Here is a 19,258-nt window from a genome sequence, read left to right as displayed (position 1 = left end):
CTTTTTTATTAGAAGTCTACTTGAAAATGATCTAATCTTTCAATCAAAATATATTTTAACTGCTTCATCACGCAACCGTCCACTCACCCAATAGAAGTAACAATAAAGTTGAAAGGTGTAGACAAGGTGAAATCGCACTGGAAGCAGCGAATTAAAATGTAGTCTCTTTTTCGTACTTCCTTTGGTGCGTTAGAATGCCGTTTTAAAGTTCGAATGTTGGTAATCTATCTACACCTTTTACTTATAACATCATCAAGTAGAAGGATAAAATAAAACGAGTGTATAACTTGTACTTTTTATATAACAAAACTACGTAAATAGTGTGAGAGAGGTGCGGCCGCTACGTTAGCACGTGCGGCGGCAGCTGCGGCCGGCCCTCCAGCTTGCTGTAGTCCAGGTGAAATTCTTTCGCCACCTATAATAGTAAATTTAATTAAATATTTATTGAATGTTCTGTTTAGTTATGCTTTCTTAATACAATCTATCTGTATTGAGTACCTATTAAAAATTATCTTTAAATATTTTAACAATTATGTTCGATTTCATTTACACAAATTATAAACAGAAATATTTGAACGAAAGAAATAAACTCTAACAGTATCGATTTTAAAAAATCTTTAATTATTTGAAATCGACATTTTTCCTGAATAACATAAGCTATTTTTTATCTCGCATCTACCCAGCCCCCAGGCATGGCCGGGGCAAGCAACTATTTATATGTGGTCAGTCTGATTGAATATCACATTCTGAATATAAACTTAACCCTTAACAGAACTACGACTCTTCCAGCAAACTGAGCCAACTAACTAAACTATGTTGACGACGCGGTTGGCGCAGTGGTAAAGTAACTGCCTACTGAGCCGACGGTCCCGGGTTCGATCCCCGGTCAGGGCAAATATTTGTGTGATGAACTCAATTATTTGTTCTTGGGTCTGGGTGTTATTATCTATATATTATGTATTTATTAAATATTATATTTATCGTCGCCTAGTACCCACAACACAAGCCTTAATTGAGCTTACTGTGGGACTAGGTCGATTTGTGTAATAATGTCCTATAATATTTATTTATTTATTTATTTATTTATTTATGTATTACATCAGCTAATCATTCTTACTCTTACTTACAAACTATAAACTTGACATACATTTGTCGTAAATACATATAAAAAAAGAGGAATATACCTTACGCCAATTATGCGCATCGAAAAAGTAATATGTGCCCCGTTCGTACGTGGACGTTTTCTCTACCATCGGCATGCCGGGCGCCTGCGAGATCCACACCTTCTCCTCCGTGTGATACCGCCACTCGCGGTTATATCTATAATAAATAATAATAAATATTATAGGACATTATTACACAAATCGACCTAGTCCCACAAAACTCAAACTCAAACATTCATTTATTCAATTAGACTACTATTTAGTAGCACTTTCGAATCGTCATTACATAAGTATTTTTAACATTTACCACCGATTCGGAAAGCAGTATCTATGGAGAAGAATCGGCAAGAAACTCCATAGTTGCTCTTTTAAATCATGTCAATATTACATAATGTGTAACTTATATCTAACTACACAGTAAGCTCAATTAAGGCTTGTGTTGTGGGTACTAGACGACGATAAATATAATAATATAAATATATAGATAACACCCAGACCCAAGAACGAATAATTGAGTTCATCACACAAATATTTGCCCTGACCGGGGATCGAACCCGGGACCGTCGGCTCAGTAGGCAGTTACTTTACCACTGCGCCAACCGCGTCGTCAATATCTGAACACGTAATACAATAATAATTACAATTTTGTGCATCATTTGTACCATAAATAAATACATGCAAATGCCGTTCTTCCCTTGTGGGTCTACGTATTGGTGTGAATGAGAGCGACAGGCATTTTTGTAAACCTATAAATGTTCAGAAGATGTCTTGGTTATTCTACCATTTGAGCCACAACACAAATGTGTGGCTGTGGTGAGCGTAACATATGCACCAATAATATTTTTTTACTATACAATATATATCTCTAATACATGGTTTATTAAAATAATTGTGTTTATCTTTCTTTATAAATAAACTATCATTGTATAAACTACTACTTAATTTTAAAGCTTAATGTCAATAAAAAAGATTACACTTACAACTCAGCGGCGGCGGCAATTTGCAGTACGTCTCCGACGAAACAGTAAAATAGATAAAAAAGTAAATCCTCTTTATATCGACTCAGTCGTAGAGGTGCTAATTTTTCCCTAATTGATCCGTTTATCAGGTATTCAGGAGGAACATGATAGTCCATGTCTTGAGGCCTGTAAATAACCATGAAAATTATAAATTATTTTGTACTAGAAAAAGCCAACATTTTGATTTGCATACTTGGCTACGGAACTTATTTTCGAAGTTTGTTCTCGCTTATAGTATGTGTAGAAAATATTTTCAACTTCTTATAGCTTAACAAATGTTTAATTGCACATTAAGTTTTAAATGCGTTTTTAGCCAACCTGTTTGGATTATAATCTGCATATGTTAGACAATTTACTATATTATTTATTATCAGTAGAAATTTATACAACTTAACAATTACTTTCAATTTATTTTACACATTATAATGATAAAAAGCTACCTTATATCCTTATTTATTACATAAAAATTCCAATTACCTGCAAGGCGTATCCGCCCAAGGCCCCGCGAACGTTAAATAAAGGTTGTCCGGCGAATTCAGATTGAGTCCGAGCGCGGTGAGATCCTGCCCTAGCGCCAACGACACGAGACTGGGGTCCGACTCCGCGGCTCGGATGAACGTTAGCAGGCCAACGATGCCAAACTGGTTGGGTATCATCGTCTCGGGGATGTTCGTCACTTTGCCTGGAATTTTGTGTTGTTATTTATATTTTCTTATGAATATATTATTGTATTATTACTAGGGGTGCATCCGATACCCAAATTCTTCCCTTAGTAAAAGAAACTTGCATTGATGAGTACTTTCACCTGCTTTATTAAAAAATATGATCTATATAATTTTTTACGATAAAATTTAATTCACAAGTGGAGTCAGGGCAAGTAGCTAGTGTTTTAAAATATTGGTTAATTGCCTAATAATTAACCTATGTCTCTTGTGATTTATTTATTATACCTTCATTTTTGAATTCACAGTAAGCGTATCGGTATCGGTATCGCCAATATTTTTATAAGAGTATCGGTATCGTATCGGCGAAAAGGCGTATCGATGCATCCCTAAATATTACGTTCTTAGGAAAGGCAGTCAGGGGAAGATTTGTTGTTTGATGTATTGGATGTTTTAATAAATTTTAAATAGGGGAAAGTTAATTTTTTTTCAGTTGTTTCTGTTTCATAGTTAGTCTGGCTTTGTACCCATTTTTAATAAAATGGTAATTGTCATAAAAGAGTAACACTTTTGATGTAATGATATTGAGGATGATAATCTTGATGTTACGCATGCATTTGTATGACGTTATGCATTTTCTGTGATGTAAATTACAGTTACGACAATTTCCTTTCTTATACTATTTAATGAGGAAAAACAAAACAAATACTTCTTCATTAAATCTATAAAAAATACGACACTATTTTATATTATTAGGTTAAATTAAACATGCAATTAATATTTTACATGTGATACAAATATGAACTACAAACTAAAAGCACAATACAACTTATATATTTAATGCGGTAAATAAATAAAATATATTGCATGCTGTAAAGACGTGATAAATAATAAACTGAATATAACATGCTCACTAACATATTATTATTAACTATTATTTATTTTTTACTAATCAAACACTAAACATCAAAAGACAAAAATTTGATTTGCAATAATAATTTCATCTAAACTTTACAACCGATGATCAAAGACATTTGACAGTTAAAAAAAAAAACAAAATAAACTAACCATAGACAAAATTGTCACAGGTAAAGAAAAACACATGTAAACATAACTAAAACTCGATCCTGTGTTAAAAACATGCCTGGATAACATACTACAATTGCAATCACTAAGAACACCGACATTCTACATGAACATAACATTTTAATCACATCCATACAATTCCATTTGTTATACACACCATAAAATTCCGAATGTGCTCCTTGACTGACAACTTTGGGGAAGAAAAAGAAATATGTGTCATTTTATGTTAGTCTATGAGTAACTTGTATCATGCACATTATTATAAATTGCATTTTAAATAAACAATGAATAATGAATGTTTATTGTTTAGTATAATTAGAAGTTATTTCATCACACCACATCATATTCCAATACAATAAATGAATCCTAAACCTTTTTTTTTAATTAATTATAGCTATTATTTAATGTGATATTTCACTGTAAAAGAATAATATAAAATATTTACAATATCTTACATAAGTTTATGCTTATTAATATTTTGTAGCAACCTTCTAGCTATTAGCTAGCAATCAACATGCCTTGGTAAAAACCATATTTTCTTGCTGGTTCTACTATTTTAAGATTTACATACCTTCAGTTGTTAATATATTAATGCGTCTTAACACTTTGCAGGTTATTCAATTTGCATGTTTACGTAAATCAAGTCTAATTGGTTTTTTATGTAAAAGTATGTGCTGTATAGCGCTGAATGTGCTATAGAGTTTGAAATTTGTCCATACAATACAGATATAATGTACCAACCTTTAGAGTGTTTCTGTGAGGCAACATGTATGTGTTTTCTCGACGGTATCCTTGTCAAATATCTACACATAGGCGTAGGCGTAGTACACATAGGTTCAGGCGAGGTCTGTATGCCCTTACGCGCCGGCTTATCGTGCGCGTGTGCAAACTCGCACCGACTACACCGTGAGACATTATTAATTGTACTTACTATACAATCCATCCCCATACTGTACCAATCTTCGAGCGAGGTTTATATTTGTTTTATAAAAAAACCATCAGCATATTATGCTTGCTTGGCCCATACATATTTAACGTACCAACGTCGACGAGTTTTGAATTACAGTACAAACAAAAAAATTGGTTGTTTGTAAAGTAGGTTTACGATCGAGATATTTACGTGATAACGTCTTATTGGTGGCAGCGCTCGAGATGAGACGGGAGATCGGTCCGTCTCTCTCTCGGTATACCTGCGATCGCGCTCGTGAGGTTTTGGTGTGACACAAGTTTCTGAACATGTCACCCGACTAAAACGATTTTAAAAACGTTATCATGTCAATAAAACAAACTTCGACACTGCTATTTGCTCGTCAACACAAACATATAGTAAGTACCGCGACCAACCTTCAGGCGAGGTCTGTATGCCCTTCCGTGCGGGCTTGTCGGGCGCGTGCACGAAGTCGTGCGGCGCGGGCTGCGGCGGCGGCACGCCCGCGCCCGCGCTCGACGTGCCCGGCAGCGCGGGGAAGTCCTCCGACGACATCGTGAACTCCGACTGCTCGGCGGTTGGCTGCTTGACCATACCCACTGTGGATGGGTGGAGGATGTTTAGTGGTTTATTTTTGAAGTGAAAACTTCTTTAGCGGCTTTGGGTATAAAATCTTAAACTCGCGTCAGGACACGTGGCCTGATCGAAAAAGCGTAAGACGGTTTTTTTTTTAGCCCTTATATTCCATGCGTAATACAGATACCATTGCAACATATCAAACATGCTGAACGTTAATAATCAAGTTTTCACTTCTGCCGGCACTCCCGGAGTGCAACCCGTCTTTTTTTTATTATGGTGTAGCACATAATGCACACCACATTTTAATTTTTTTTATATACATATCACACCAACAACAGCAAATAAATTTTTAAAGTACTTATTAAATAGCTTTCTGGCCCTGGTTTCGCCCGCTTTGTCTATAACGTAATAAATTATATACTAAAACCTTCCTCTTGAATCACTCTATCCATTGTGTAGTTTTAAATATGAAAGCATAACTACATACAGACATTATGACAGACGCCGTAAGTAACTTTGCTTTCGATTCTTTGTATTGGTTATAATTAACTTTTTTGCATCACTGTTTTGTATAGGACCATACAAAAAGTCAGTTATAAAGTGCATATTCACCGTAAGGTTTAGAGCCGGGCGGGGGCGGCGCCGCGGCCGGCGCCTGGTCGCCCGCCCCTCGCGCCGTCAGCGACGGGAACTCGCTCAGGTCGAGCAGCGGCGGCGTCGACGTGTCCCCGCCCTCGCCGAACACCGAGTGGTAGTTGTTGCTCGCGTTGAACCGCGACAGGTTCGCCATGCTCGACTGGAACGTGCAAAGTTAACGTTATTTATATTATTAGGATATAAGAAATTGAGATTTGATGCACAATAAATTGACCTTTATTTTAGCAGAAGGAAAGACAACATAATTCTGCACTGACACACATAATACAAGTAAAAAGCTCAACAATTAAAATTATAAAACTTATCAGTAATGTAAAGTAAGACTAGGAGCCTTCAAATTTATAATTTATAAAATCAAAAGTTTCTGTTTCTCTTCCTTTCGTGTCACAACATACATTTTAAAGTGCAGGATGATTGGGCTACTATTTACTGCTGTGAAATATTTTATTACCATGAGAATTTCCTTTAACAGTGCAAGTAAAGCCCCATTAACAGTTTTTGTTATGTATGACTAACTAGTTTTAATTACTAAACCAAGTATTAAAACTCTACCAACATAAGAATGTTACATTATTCCTAAAACTCTTGACTACTGTGCATAAATCAGAAATATTTCTATTCTAACTATTTGTCCATAAATATGAAGCAAAAATATTGTAACTTAAAAATGGGCATACTTATAAATTATAATTATAGACTAATTAAAAATAAACATGACTTAACTTGCACTCACCCACTATATTATAGTGATCACAAAAAAAGAGAAAGACTAATCTTTACCAAGCCCTATGTGTACAATGTATGTTAGTACATTTGTCTAGTAGAGTGCAAGTAAATTGAATAGTTGTCAAGCAATCATAGTTTTTGTATATAATTAAAATTGAGGCCACTGTGTCAGCTGAAGAAATAACTATGTCAATGTTGTATTGTGCTGCATAAAATGTATAAATAATGTATTCATACTTTTAGTGAACAGATTATGAAGGGACTATTTATTACATTTATTTTTAACAAAAAACAAATACCATAGAGAAATAATAAAATATGTAACAGGCTGAACTACATCCATTATATCTAACTAAGTTGATATGAAATATTAATATTGTATTTCAAAATTAGCCATTACCAAATACCAAAAATATCTCACACAATTGAAGTATTTATATTATTTTCTAGCCTTGTGATAAACTATGTTTATTAACATACTGGTGAATCTAATAAAAGCAAGTTAAAAAAAAGAACAATTCTGTTCACCAACATACCATAGAATTTGAGTTAGCTTGCGACAGTGGCGTCGCCATTGGTACCCTCCGATCAGCAAATGCTCGCTGTCCGAATAACGTTGACCTAGATGCCATAGACGGGGGTGCACCACCGGGCATCGCCGTCGATCCCCGGCCCGGTGACAGCGGCCCACCAAATGTTGGCGTCACATGTCCTGACACTCCGCTGACGAGACCCGAACCGACGCGCCCACCGACGCCCCCACTTACGAGGCTTCTAGGCGCTTGTTGATAATTCAAGTTTGCCATACCCTGAAAATGTTTATATATCTATGAGAAACGGCATTTGTTCATTTTGTATTAGTTAATATTTATCCTAAATCATTATTGAAGTACATCTAGACTTACTTAAGACAGCAAATACAGGATTAGAGAAATTTATTTCAAACATAAAGAATAATAATTAAAGAAAGTGAATATGGTATGACAAGAATACAAATGATGATATAACAACATGAATTAAAAATTATTGTATGTCTAAGCTACCTTTCTAGTTATGTTTTTACTGTATTAATATGAGGCTATAATACAGCAAAATGATTGTTATCACTACACCTATAAAAAGGAGAACTAAAAGATTCAAAGGCAATAGACACTGTAATCTGAACATGTAAAGTTATTTTACCTGTTGAATTGAATTATTTATAATCTGATTTGAAATTGTGGAATATGTATGAATTTTAATAAAAGACTCCTACTTAATGTTATGCTTAGGACTAACGTAACGGCACCGGTTTCCGACTAGCCTCCTCTATCCGACCATTTTGATTTTTATTTGATAAAACGTTTAAAATACGCGCGACATTCGTGAAACTGAAGGCTTTCGATCCAATCACTTATCGTACGTCATCTGTCCAAAATTGGGTTTCAAATTTTAACCGACATTTCGTCAATCCAAGAAAAGCTAGGCGAGGGTGTAGTTTGTATTGGATTGAATGCGAAAAAAACATAAAACGGTGAAAATAAACATTTGGATTTTTACGCTAAATACAGTAGGCGCTTGCTAATCCGGCACCGGCAATTTTTCCTCTATGCCGGATTGTCGGAAATGCCGGATTATCGAATTAGTATAGGAAATAAGACTTCATATTTAAAATGGTACCTAAGTTGAATTTATTATAAAAAAAATACATAAATTAATTAAAATATTAATTAAATAAGTATTAAAATTACATATTAGGTTCATCATTTTGTGACGTTTTCGTTCAGTAATCCGGCGTTCAGCTATGTAAAATGCCGGATTATAGAGCGGGCTGTCTGAGTCCCGAAGTGCCGGACTACTGAGCGTGCCGGATTGGCGAGCGCCGGATTATCGCGCGCCTACTGTACTCTGGTAAGTTTATGGTTAATTTACTTTAAACGTTTTATTGGTGTTTTAAATTATTAATTTTAAAATATACATGCCAAGATAGCGTGTTTTTATAGGTTTTTTTGGACAAATAATTATGGACGGAATGAGGAGCTTGTCAAAATAACAACATTCCGAAATCCGACCGAATCGGTCGGTAAAAGGAATTTCGCACTTTTTAAAAGAAGGTAATTTTCTATTATGCATGTTGTTTTGTGGAGGTTTCGTATTAAGCTATTTATTCTAAACGCTATGCTTAAATACAACACCTGTATGCGACCAATACTATCTCTAATGGATTATTTGTAATATTCGTTTTAACTGACACTCTTTTTTGATTTTTTTGTTATTCATTTACAAAGACCGGTCTGGTTTAAAAACCCTATATTTTACGTTTATGACACATAATTGCATAACTACGAAATTGTGAGATCTTTATAAGTGTACATATGAAATAGAAATGAACTAAAAATGAATATCAATTTCGGTTTAGAGGCTTTATTACGCAAATGTAGGTTTGGTCGGAATCTAGGTGCGATATATTTCCCTGTTTCCGTCCAACTGGATTGCTTTTGCTTGCGCTGTGCTTGAGTGAAATTGCATGCGTTTATTTCAGGTCATCATCATGAGTGATAAAAAAGAGGCTGAAGTATAATTCTCATTAGCTGAAATAATACTTTTGGTGAAATGGATTTTAGAATTGGGCAAAGTAGTCAATGGGACATTCTAAATTAGTGTGGATGACCAGTGAACTACTACAGTCTAACATAGAGTTAGTTTTTGTTATTATAATAAATGCTCAAATATTAATTAAAACTAGCGGTCCGCCCCGGCTTCGCCCGTGGAACATATTTAAAATATCTCTCCATAAGAACCATCCTCGTACTTCAAGTAATATAATAAAAAAAGAATTATCGAAATCGGTCCACGCGTGATGCAGTGAAAAGACGAAACGGGTTTTTACGAATTTCCATTGTATTTCTATTGTCATAAAGTTGATTTTAGTAGAAAATATTTGGCTGGTCGGAATCTAGCTACTCAGTGGTCGGAAACACGTGTATTTGTACTCAGTCGGTCGGAAAATGGTGCTTTCAGTTAATTTCCAGTCGTGCCAGTTAAAATCCAAATTTAAGTAATAAAAAGCCATTATGAAATACAATTATGTGCATATTTTAAAATATAAGTTCGTAATCTTTCATAATATCATTTTTTCTTATGACCTCTAGAGTATTTAATTTATCTTTTAAAGGATTCATTTAGCCGTATCAATCAGTGGTCGGAATTCGGTGCCATTACGTTATCATGTTTACATACACGAGATTGATTAACAGATAATTTCTTTAAATAATTCATTTTCATAATTTGCAATATACTTTCTATATACACATTCCAATTAATGTGATTCTATTAATACTAACATTGCACTGAGAAGTTTGATAGTTGTTCCAATTATTTCTTGGTGTCTTCGATATTAATTTGCATTTCTTTGTTTTGGATAAATAAATTTAGCTGACTGAATAGATAATCCTAGAGGGGAAAATGCACCTTCAATTAATATGTACTAATTGATACCATAGAAACAGGTGCAGCAGAATATAAAGATTAAATACAAAATTAGTGTGGACTTCTAATAAATAAGAAATACGATTAAATAGTGCCCTACATGTTATCACTTGGTACAAATAATGTCATGGACAGCTGGAATTTAAATCTGCAAATTTAACTTACAGTTTTAACGCAAATTTACAATCAAAGGTGATAAACAAAAAATATAAATGTTAACTATATGTAATAAGTAAACAATTTGGCATGTTGGATAATTTTTATGTGATAAAAACAAGTCAATAATAACAAAAGTTGGTATACGTAGATCAAGATGGTTATTTATTCTCCTGTCAAACAATGGCGACCCTGGAAGACGTTCCAATTTCAGATCACCATCAAATAAAATAATAAAATATTTACCTAATGTGTCAACGTCAGTCCTCAATTCTTATTTTAGTAACAGTATGGATAGTTCATACTCATAAACACCTTGAGAATATTAAATATTTCCACTTGAATGAAATAAACAAAAGTTTGTTGACTGTTCAATTTTTCAGTATTTAGCATTTAATGCACCAACTAAAAAATATCCAGGGCTATGTTTCCATGGAACACTGCTATAAAACACCCAAAACTTTATACATTTTTACGTCACTAGTTTGTATTTTAACAATTTCACTCAGATTTGTCGTACGCCACATTACCCTAAACAACTGGCGGCCATATTGTTAGAGCGGAAATTTACAAATTCAGTCACCTTTCAGGCCTATACACAAACTATTGATTTATTTAGCAATAAAATACAGATTTGTGTGTGATTATTAATATTAAACAATTTTTTTATTTTATCTATTTAATTTTGTCTATTCAGTATCATATATTTTTAAAAACTATAATTTAGATGGTCTATTGATCTTTCATTAAAAAATAACATGAAGTAAAAAGTTACCGCATGAAATTATTAAATCCATAGATCTCAATAACTTAGATATTAATATATGATTATTTATTAAAGATATTAAATATTAAGTAATTTTCAAGTACTGATGCTTCTCCAATTTTGTGATAACGAAAGCCTTAGTCTTAATAACCTATATAAAGATTTGAAAGTAAAACCTGCTGAGAATGGTTAGTTTTCACACTAGCTCGCTTTTTCATGCTGCATTTTAGTTTAAAATTAAATTTTAATCTACTTCAGAACTTAACCTTAACGTTACACAATTTTTTCAAAGAATTACTATAATTATTGAAGCTACTTACTGCTTTAATATGGTCTTCATTCAATAATTTCAAAACTACCGTCATGACTGTTATTATTTATATTTATTTTTTTTATCCTAAAAACTATATTTCCCCAAAATTTGCGAAGGTCAATTTTAATTTAAATGTACTTTTTAGTTAAAATTACTTTATTTATTCAAAATAATCACAGAAATAATGTACATTTTCATAGACAAGTATTGTTTATGAAAAGTCATACGCTATAGTAATTGATTAAATGGTAACACTGGGATCATATGATATTTCAATGGAGAAGCACGTCTGATAGGCGTCGACTAATATCTTCAGCCAGTGTTTAATTTTCTGGCTCAATATCGGTTGTTTTACGTGTTAGTGGTGTTATAAAATAACTATCAGCCATGGCGCTCAGCGATGCAGATGTTCAAAAGCAGGTAAATACGCGTAAACTGTCGTTATTTTACGATAATTGCTACACGTAGTTTTCAGTGCATTGAAAATGTCAAGATTGATTGATCCAGGGCATCCCATGTCGGGCACTAAATGTTATATTAATTTATCTAACAGATCAATAAAAGAAACACTTGACATGGCTAAAATATGTATTTTATGTTTAGATCAAGCATATGATGGCCTTCATCGAACAAGAGGCCAATGAAAAGGCTGAAGAAATCGATGCTAAGGCAGAGGAGGAGTTCAACATCGAAAAAGGCCGTCTGGTCCAACAACAGCGGCTAAAGATTATGGAGTACTATGAGAAGAAAGAAAAACAAGTTGAACTCCAAAAGAAGATGTAGGTTAACTATATTTCTTTAAGGATAACATTTTGAGTTTACTATTGCTCTTCTAACACACTGAATGATTATCTCATTACACATCTATTATTCAACTACGAATTTGAAAGTGTAATTCATAGTAAAACATGTGACTTACACATGACACAATTTTTATCCTTCTCCAATGAGCTTAATATACACATCTTAAACACTATCTTTTAAGTATTGCCTTTTTAACATTTTACATATTATATAATAATTAATATATTAAGATGAATTAGTATCAGAAATACACTCTCATTCAAAACCAATGTTTATATTTGCTCATAGGCATTCATATGGAGCTAATATTAAAATATTCTGAAAATCTTTATCTGATTAAGAAAACCAAGGTGACATGGGGAACTAATACACTGAACTTGCCTTAAAAGTTGTTTAGACAGGGTGACTTGTTATAGGTGTACAGTTTGATTCCTACTAAATGCCGGTTTGGAAGTTAGCTGCGAGTGCAGAACAGTCAAGTTGTTTAACAAATGCTTAGCTAGAGTTGTTTTCTGAGCATCAGAATGTACGTTGTTCAGAGCTGTCATTAAGTTTGAATCGTCCTGTAATAGTTTTAAAGCTTTATAGCTTACTAGCAATGCCCTGCGGTTTCACCCGCATAGATAGCGATATCGTTACAGTGAAAAGTCTACTATAGGTCGGACTATAGGTTTAATTTTTAATCACATGAAAATCACCTTTACCCCGTCCCGCACTACGGCCTTTTTTTTTTTGTTTTAGTGGGGAAATCTTTCATAGATACCCACGGCCTCCAGGGGAGGGGCCGTGGGTTATCTCGGATTCCTACCGACCACAACCCCACTGTGTTCCGTCAAGACGCATATTGGTAGAATTCCTCCGTGACGGTGACCCCCGCACTACGGCCTGCTCGAACAGTATACCTACTATTTTCTGTAGATTGACACTTTCAAATTCGTTATATCTTTTGAATGGAATATCCAATTCTTTTCATTTAAAAAGTATTTTGCTGGTATTGAAACAGTCTGTTATAAAACATCATTTAATGGGATAAGGATTAATATATGTGTATGGATAACATGGTTTGATTACTGTCGGCACTTCTATTTACTTTGAAAACGTAAAAAAGTTGTTGTAGTAACATAACTACTGAAGATGGACATATGGTATCGCGGACTTTCTTGTAGATATTGATCCATTCTATAATACTGTAGAACATTTTTTTGTTCTATCTTCAATAGATTCCGCAGCGCACGCGATCACAGAAGTTTTATTGAGGATTTTTTTACACCTTGGGTTACATTATTGCATTTTTGGTAAGGATCTCTAATTTTTTTGAAAATGCAATATAGCCTATGTTGCTCAGTAAAGATGCAGCTTTCTAATGGTGAAAGAATTTTTGAAATCGGTCCAGTAGTTTTTGCGTGAAAACCATACATACATACATACATACTTACATACATACTTACAAACTTTTCCTCTTTATAATATTAGTATAGATTTGGAGTAAAAAAAAGGAACATTACCTAGCCAAAATTTATCAGTTTCAGAAATATTTGACTTCCTACTTCTATTTTGACCAATAAGGACATAGTAAAGTAGGTCATTAAAAAGGATGATTGCTTTTCCTTCTAACAATCCAAATTTCACTTTATACTTAACTTTATATTATAATATTATTTCACTATTCTATTGTGATTAACATGACAGGCTGGTAAACTGATTTTTGTTACCAAGGTTTTTTCACATCACTGATAAGTCCCTTATCTTTCACATGTCTTATGTAGTATGGAGTATTTGCTTGAAAGCATGTTGTACAATTTGTGCCATAACAATACTTCTACATAATATATTCAATATTTTATGTGTGAATATGTGCTTTTATAGCACAAAGTATAATCTTATCTGATGATAATATAACAAATAAATATTTTATAAAGTTATACTACATAAGAAATATTCTCAATGGTGTTCCAAATTATACAAATAAAAATATAATGTAATACGTAATTGAAAGACAAATAATATGACAAATTAGAAGTTGTTGTAATTCTGTAGAATGAAAGTAGTTTTTATATAAGTAAGGACCAGATTAATTCATGTGACCATAAATGGTTATTATTCTTATGGTCACATGAACTGAACGAGAATAAATGTAGTTCTCTTGATTTGATTTTAACTTTATTATTGATCCAAGAATAGATTTTATATTATTTAGGTTTGTATATTTGAGATACGATGAACAAAAATGTTTCTAATATAAATATAATTGTATGTCAGCTGGTTATGATCATGCTTGTTTCTCAAAAAACTGACAGAAAACATTTGATACAGACAAAGATTTGTATACTATACAGGGTGTCCCACTATTGGTATACTAAGCGCGAAGGGACTTGTAGTTTGGCATGCACTGATCACGTAAAAAATACTTAAACAACAAAATTACGCCAAAAAATTTTTGCTTACTTTTTCCTTAAAATCCATGTTTTCGTCTCTAGCTTCGCGCAGCCGGCAAATACCGCTTCGCTAATGTGAGCATTTGGTCTATGAAAATATAATCTTAAACGATAGCTCACGTGCGGGTGGCAAAGTTGAGCGGGTTACTTGTTAGGGGTGTACACAAAGAGTTTTAAGAATTCATCTATTTGTCAAAAAAATTCGTCTGGAATTCTATAAGTATGTTTTACGTACTCAGCGTATGCAAAACTATTACCTCCTTGGGACTTAGTATACCGATGCTGGGACACCCTGTATATTATGTACATGATACAAACAATAAAATTGTCGTCAACAGTCAGTCATCGAACATGCTGAACCAAGCTCGTCTGAAGGTGCTCAAAGTGCGTGAAGACCACGTGCGTAATGTACTGGACGAGGCCCGCAAGCGCCTGGCTGAGGTGCCCAGTGATAACAAGCTGTACTCAGATCTGCTTGTCACACTCATTGTACAAGCTCTCTTCCAAGTGAGTAGTGGTTCTTTTTTGAAGTGAAAACTTCTTTAGCGGCGTTGGGTATAAAATCTTAAACTCGCGTCAGGACACGTTGACCTGATCGAAAAAGCGTAAGACGGATGGATATCAAACATGCTCAACATTAATAATCAAGTTTTCACTTCTGCCGGCACTCCCGGAGTGCAACCCGTCTTTTTTTTATGTATTCATTGTAATTACATACTTCCAAGTTAAACTTAAATTTGGATATGTGATAGACAAGTAATAAAGTGTATTTTATGAACGTAATTCTGTAAAATGCAAATTAGAGCAGGTGGAGCCTGCTCTAATTTGCATCTTTGAATGCTCCCCCCACTCCCCCATGCAACTATTTCACTGTACGAACTATTGAATCGTAAACAATGGACTATTGTTAATTATTTAAAATAATAATTTAAAAAATATATTCATGAGTTTTCAATCTATAGTGGTTTAAAGTTAACTCAAAAATGGACCATTTTCGTAAATTTTCTAAAAAATCTTAGAGAAAGTGTAAGAAATGTTATAGTATGCTATATATTCGTGATCTACTCAATAAGCTCTTTCATTTGATACCCCACGCGGCATGTTTTGGAAATTTTTATTTTTTTCTTTGTATGCCATATTTAATTACCGTTGTGGGGAGAGGGGGACCACAAAACTGGTTGGCAACATCTGTCTATAGGATGTCTGGGATCTATACAATATATATCAGAAGTCAGATTTAGGTCCGCTATTTTTGCAAACGAAACTCCACTGAGAGTCCGATCTAAATAATGAGTCACATTATGTACACGTGACTATTGAGCATGAAGTGAAATAAAATGCTATCAGAAATTCATTCAAAAGTAGAAAAATTTAAACTAACATCATTCTTATTGAAACAAATACATTATTTTTACCACTTTACCTTACAGCTCATGGAGCCAGCAGTCACCCTCCGTGTGAGACAAGTAGACAAGGCCCTAGTGGAGTCCCTGATCGGCCGAGCTCAGGCCGACTACAAGAACAAGATCAAGAAGGATGTACAGATGAAGGTTGACAGCGAGAACTTCCTGCCACCAGACACCTGCGGTGGTATTGAGTTGATTGCTGCCAGGGGCCGCATTAAGGTATGTTATTTTTATAGTAGTTTTATTTAAACGTAAATACGAGAATTGTAAAGGCGATATAAAGCAATATTTGATTTGTTAGAGCCAGCGCGCACGAGCAACTTTGTCTTCGCAACTATTTTGTCTCTCCCATCAATTTGTATGGGGAGTTGCGTCGCTACGTGCGCGCACTTTCATACTAGCCCATGGGTGGGAGAGACAAAATAGTTGCGGAGACAAAAAAGTTGCGGAGACAAAGTTGCTCGTGCGCGCACTGTCTAAGTGTTGTAGGAAAGAAATCTCTTTAAGATTAGACCAAACAAACAATGTTTTTATTAATAAACATAAAATTGTAAGCTCATCATTTCTTTATTGGACTACCACAAAGATAATAGAAACACAGTAACATCAATCTCTGTTTCAGTGTTGCCCGACAAAAAATTTAACAAACATTGTTGTTGTAGTTTATAACATAAATAATAATGAACCACTAAGAAAACGTTAATATAAATTACTTAGCATTTGTATGTACATATTTTATCCATCAAATGCAATAACCGCCTGAGCAAAAACATGTGTGCATCATACAATAATTATTGATTGCGGTAAGGCCGCCAATTTGTAAGGTGAAGATTCTTTTTGTATATTATTGTATTGTAAGTATATCTGTGCATTGTACAATAAAGTGTTTTTTATTTATTTATTGCGATAACTGTTCCAGATCCGTAACACGCTGGAGTCCCGCCTGGAGCTGATCGCGCTGCAGCTGCTGCCCGAGATCCGTAACGCTCTGTTCGGACGCAACCCTAACCGTAGATTCACCGACTAAACAGTCAAACAAAAGCACTTGTTACTACTAACAACATATTTAAAACATTCATTATTAGTAGAATTAAATAAGTGTTTTATTTGCCTAATTAATAATAATATGTATTTTAATGTGTATAATTCTATCGCCGTAGAATGTATACTGATGAATGTTAAGTCGCCAGAAAATGTATTAAATGTGTGATCATGTTGTTTGTCTGAAACCTGGTTCTACAAATCGCTCCGAGTGTACATTAGTTTCGCCGCTAAATATCCGTATTCTAAATGAAATATTTTATTATAACAATTCATTCGAGTAGCCCATGTTATATTCTAGAGGATGTAGTTTATAGGATTTTGAAAACAATATATTTAATGTTACTGTCTTATAGATCATATATGTGGAAATATTACTGTTAAATACCTATAGTTACATCATCCAATTTTCAGTATTAAAGCACAAGTTAAGAGAATGCTTCATAGATCGTGTTCTATTCTCTTCCAGATATTTTTATGGTTTCATCCTATAATCATCTTCTATGAGGTTTTTTTAGGGAATAAAATAGTGACTGTAAGAATGGAGTCTGACGGCAGCATCCTATGTTATGTTCACTCAAATCAATGCAACGATTTGACTGGGCGCAGCGTAGTGTCACACTTCATTCTTGCAGCCGTTCTATTAGTCCAGTCAAAAGCTATTATAATAATCCTGCAGCATAATTTTTTTGTCCATTTTGACTGGACTAAATACATTCCTTTTTTTTCTTCCTGGCAATCAAATTGTTTTGGGCTTGCTTCTAACATTCAATTGGAGCACTATAGCTCTATATTTAAGGTATATAATATGTATGTTTCGATTATGGCACTGTTAAAATTATTCTTGTGTAAATATATAGATGTGTTAAAATTCCTGTTTTATTTATGAGCCCAGTTAGATTTCAGGTCCCTGTGTTCCCATCTTAGTTACTAAAGTAAAAAGGAATAATGCACTTAGGTATAATGCAATAATGCACTATAATTTTAGCATTATTCAAAAGACATTTCAAATTATTGAAAGACATTATTTTATTATCTTCAAAACAAATAAGCCATTCAAAATAATTCTAAAATTTAATTTCTGTTCAACGACTGTAAAACTAAGTACCATCCATCATCTTTAAAGTACAAAATAATACGATCCTTATTCTTTAAAATTATTTGTAATTTTACAATAAATGTATAGGGTCAACCGGGGCAAATGCAACTAAAAAATAACAAGTTTCAAGTTTGATCGGTTGCAGTTATCTCCTTTTATATTTGGTCATTTATTTGACCCATTTAGTGATTTTTGTATTTATTCAAGATTATTTTCAACCAATCAAGCAATACAGTAGTCTTATAAATAACTGGTAGTGAGAATATTTCCTAAAATTGGTAGAAAAAGTTACATTAACCCCTAGTCGGGGGTAAATGCAACTAACTGCCATAGCTCTTCTTCTATTTCATATAAAACAACGAATATAGAATATATTTATGAGATTTCATGTTATTCATAGGATTTTGAACTGGATTACCGTGTAGCAAGAACGAGTTTTCAGGAAAAATCTTATTTTTCTGATTGTGGGGCAAATGCAACTATTTGTTAGAGAATTAGTGTGGGGAATGCAAAAAACTTATTCATCGATATATTTTTATTATTCTATATATATATACAATAACGTTATCTATACAATAACGTTGCGATCGTAGATGGCGCCGCATTATTTAGAGGAAAAACTCATGTACCTACTTTGATTTACCACTTTAAATCGCAACAAAAAAAAATAACAGTGTACTACCTACTAAGTCAATTTTAGTTTTTGGTCAGAACAAATAATATTCTTTGTGTTAAATATTGTTAAAAACGTAAACCAAACAAAATACGTTTATTAGTTAATCAACCGTTTACTAAAAATTACTTGAACAATCACAGAACTATCCTACCTATCGTTTTTAGTTACTTATATTCTTTAACCACGCTTTATCTAATTTGAATTTTACTTATGAACCCGTCTCTGGGTATAATATCGAAGAAATAATCGATGGTTCTTCTTTAATTAATCATAA

The 19,258-nt window shown here is 33.6% G+C and overlaps 2 protein-coding genes across 4 annotated transcripts; one reads left to right on the top strand and one right to left on the bottom strand.

Moving 5' to 3' along the window:
* Window positions 1-283: 283 nt before the first annotated feature.
* On the bottom strand, window positions 284-11,507 carry Rga (CCR4-NOT transcription complex subunit regena). 3 transcript variants are annotated; one of them, XM_089708168.1, is made up of 8 exons: window positions 11,387-11,507; window positions 7,357-7,629; window positions 6,050-6,233; window positions 5,275-5,457; window positions 2,660-2,864; window positions 2,144-2,308; window positions 1,185-1,320; window positions 284-415 (listed from the first exon to the last, which is right to left on the bottom strand). In XM_089708168.1, exons 1-8 carry the CDS (start codon window positions 11,426-11,428, stop codon window positions 341-343), a joined length of 1,263 nt encoding a protein of 420 aa, XP_089564294.1. In that variant the 5' UTR covers window positions 11,429-11,507; the 3' UTR covers window positions 284-340. The 3 variants fall into 3 exon arrangements, with proteins under 3 accessions (XP_089564294.1, XP_089564295.1, XP_089564296.1); XM_089708169.1 differs by lacking the exon at window positions 11,387-11,507 and adding an exon at window positions 10,691-11,171; XM_089708170.1 differs by lacking the exon at window positions 11,387-11,507 and adding an exon at window positions 10,144-10,258.
* Window positions 11,508-11,769: 262 nt separating this feature from the next.
* Vha26 (V-type proton ATPase subunit Vha26) lies at window positions 11,770-18,080 on the top strand. Its single transcript, XM_089708290.1, has 5 exons — window positions 11,770-11,943; window positions 12,127-12,302; window positions 15,101-15,269; window positions 16,193-16,387; window positions 17,088-18,080. Exons 1-5 carry the CDS (start codon window positions 11,911-11,913, stop codon window positions 17,193-17,195), a joined length of 681 nt encoding a protein of 226 aa, XP_089564416.1. The 5' UTR covers window positions 11,770-11,910; the 3' UTR covers window positions 17,196-18,080.
* Window positions 18,081-19,258: the final 1,178 nt, after the last annotated feature.

This window comes from Colias philodice, chromosome 20, assembly GCF_061535455.1.
Source record: "Colias philodice isolate Cphi_HAF_F1 chromosome 20, ilColPhil1 Martin Lab GWU primary, whole genome shotgun sequence".
Taxonomy (NCBI): domain Eukaryota; kingdom Metazoa; phylum Arthropoda; class Insecta; order Lepidoptera; family Pieridae; genus Colias; species Colias philodice.
This window is presented reverse-complemented; position numbering and strand designations above follow the sequence as displayed.

Excerpts from the sequence above, each read along its gene's own strand:
- Rga (XM_089708168.1), bottom strand. The coding sequence starts at position 11,428 with ATGAAAAAGCGAGCTAGTGTGAAAACTAACCATTCTCAGCAG. Across the intron at positions 7,630-11,386 it reads AAACTAACCATTCTCAGCAG|GGTATGGCAAACTTGAATTA; the intron begins GTTTTACTTTCA and ends AAACATTTTCAG. Across the intron at positions 5,458-6,049 it reads GCCCGGCTCTAAACCTTACG|TGGGTATGGTCAAGCAGCCA; the intron begins GTGAATATGCAC and ends ACCCATCCACAG.
- Vha26 (XM_089708290.1), top strand. The coding sequence starts at position 11,911 with ATGGCGCTCAGCGATGCAGATGTTCAAAAGCAG. Across the intron at positions 12,303-15,100 it reads GTTGAACTCCAAAAGAAGAT|TCAGTCATCGAACATGCTGA; the intron begins GTAGGTTAACTA and ends TGTCGTCAACAG. Across the intron at positions 15,270-16,192 it reads TTGTACAAGCTCTCTTCCAA|CTCATGGAGCCAGCAGTCAC; the intron begins GTGAGTAGTGGT and ends TTTACCTTACAG.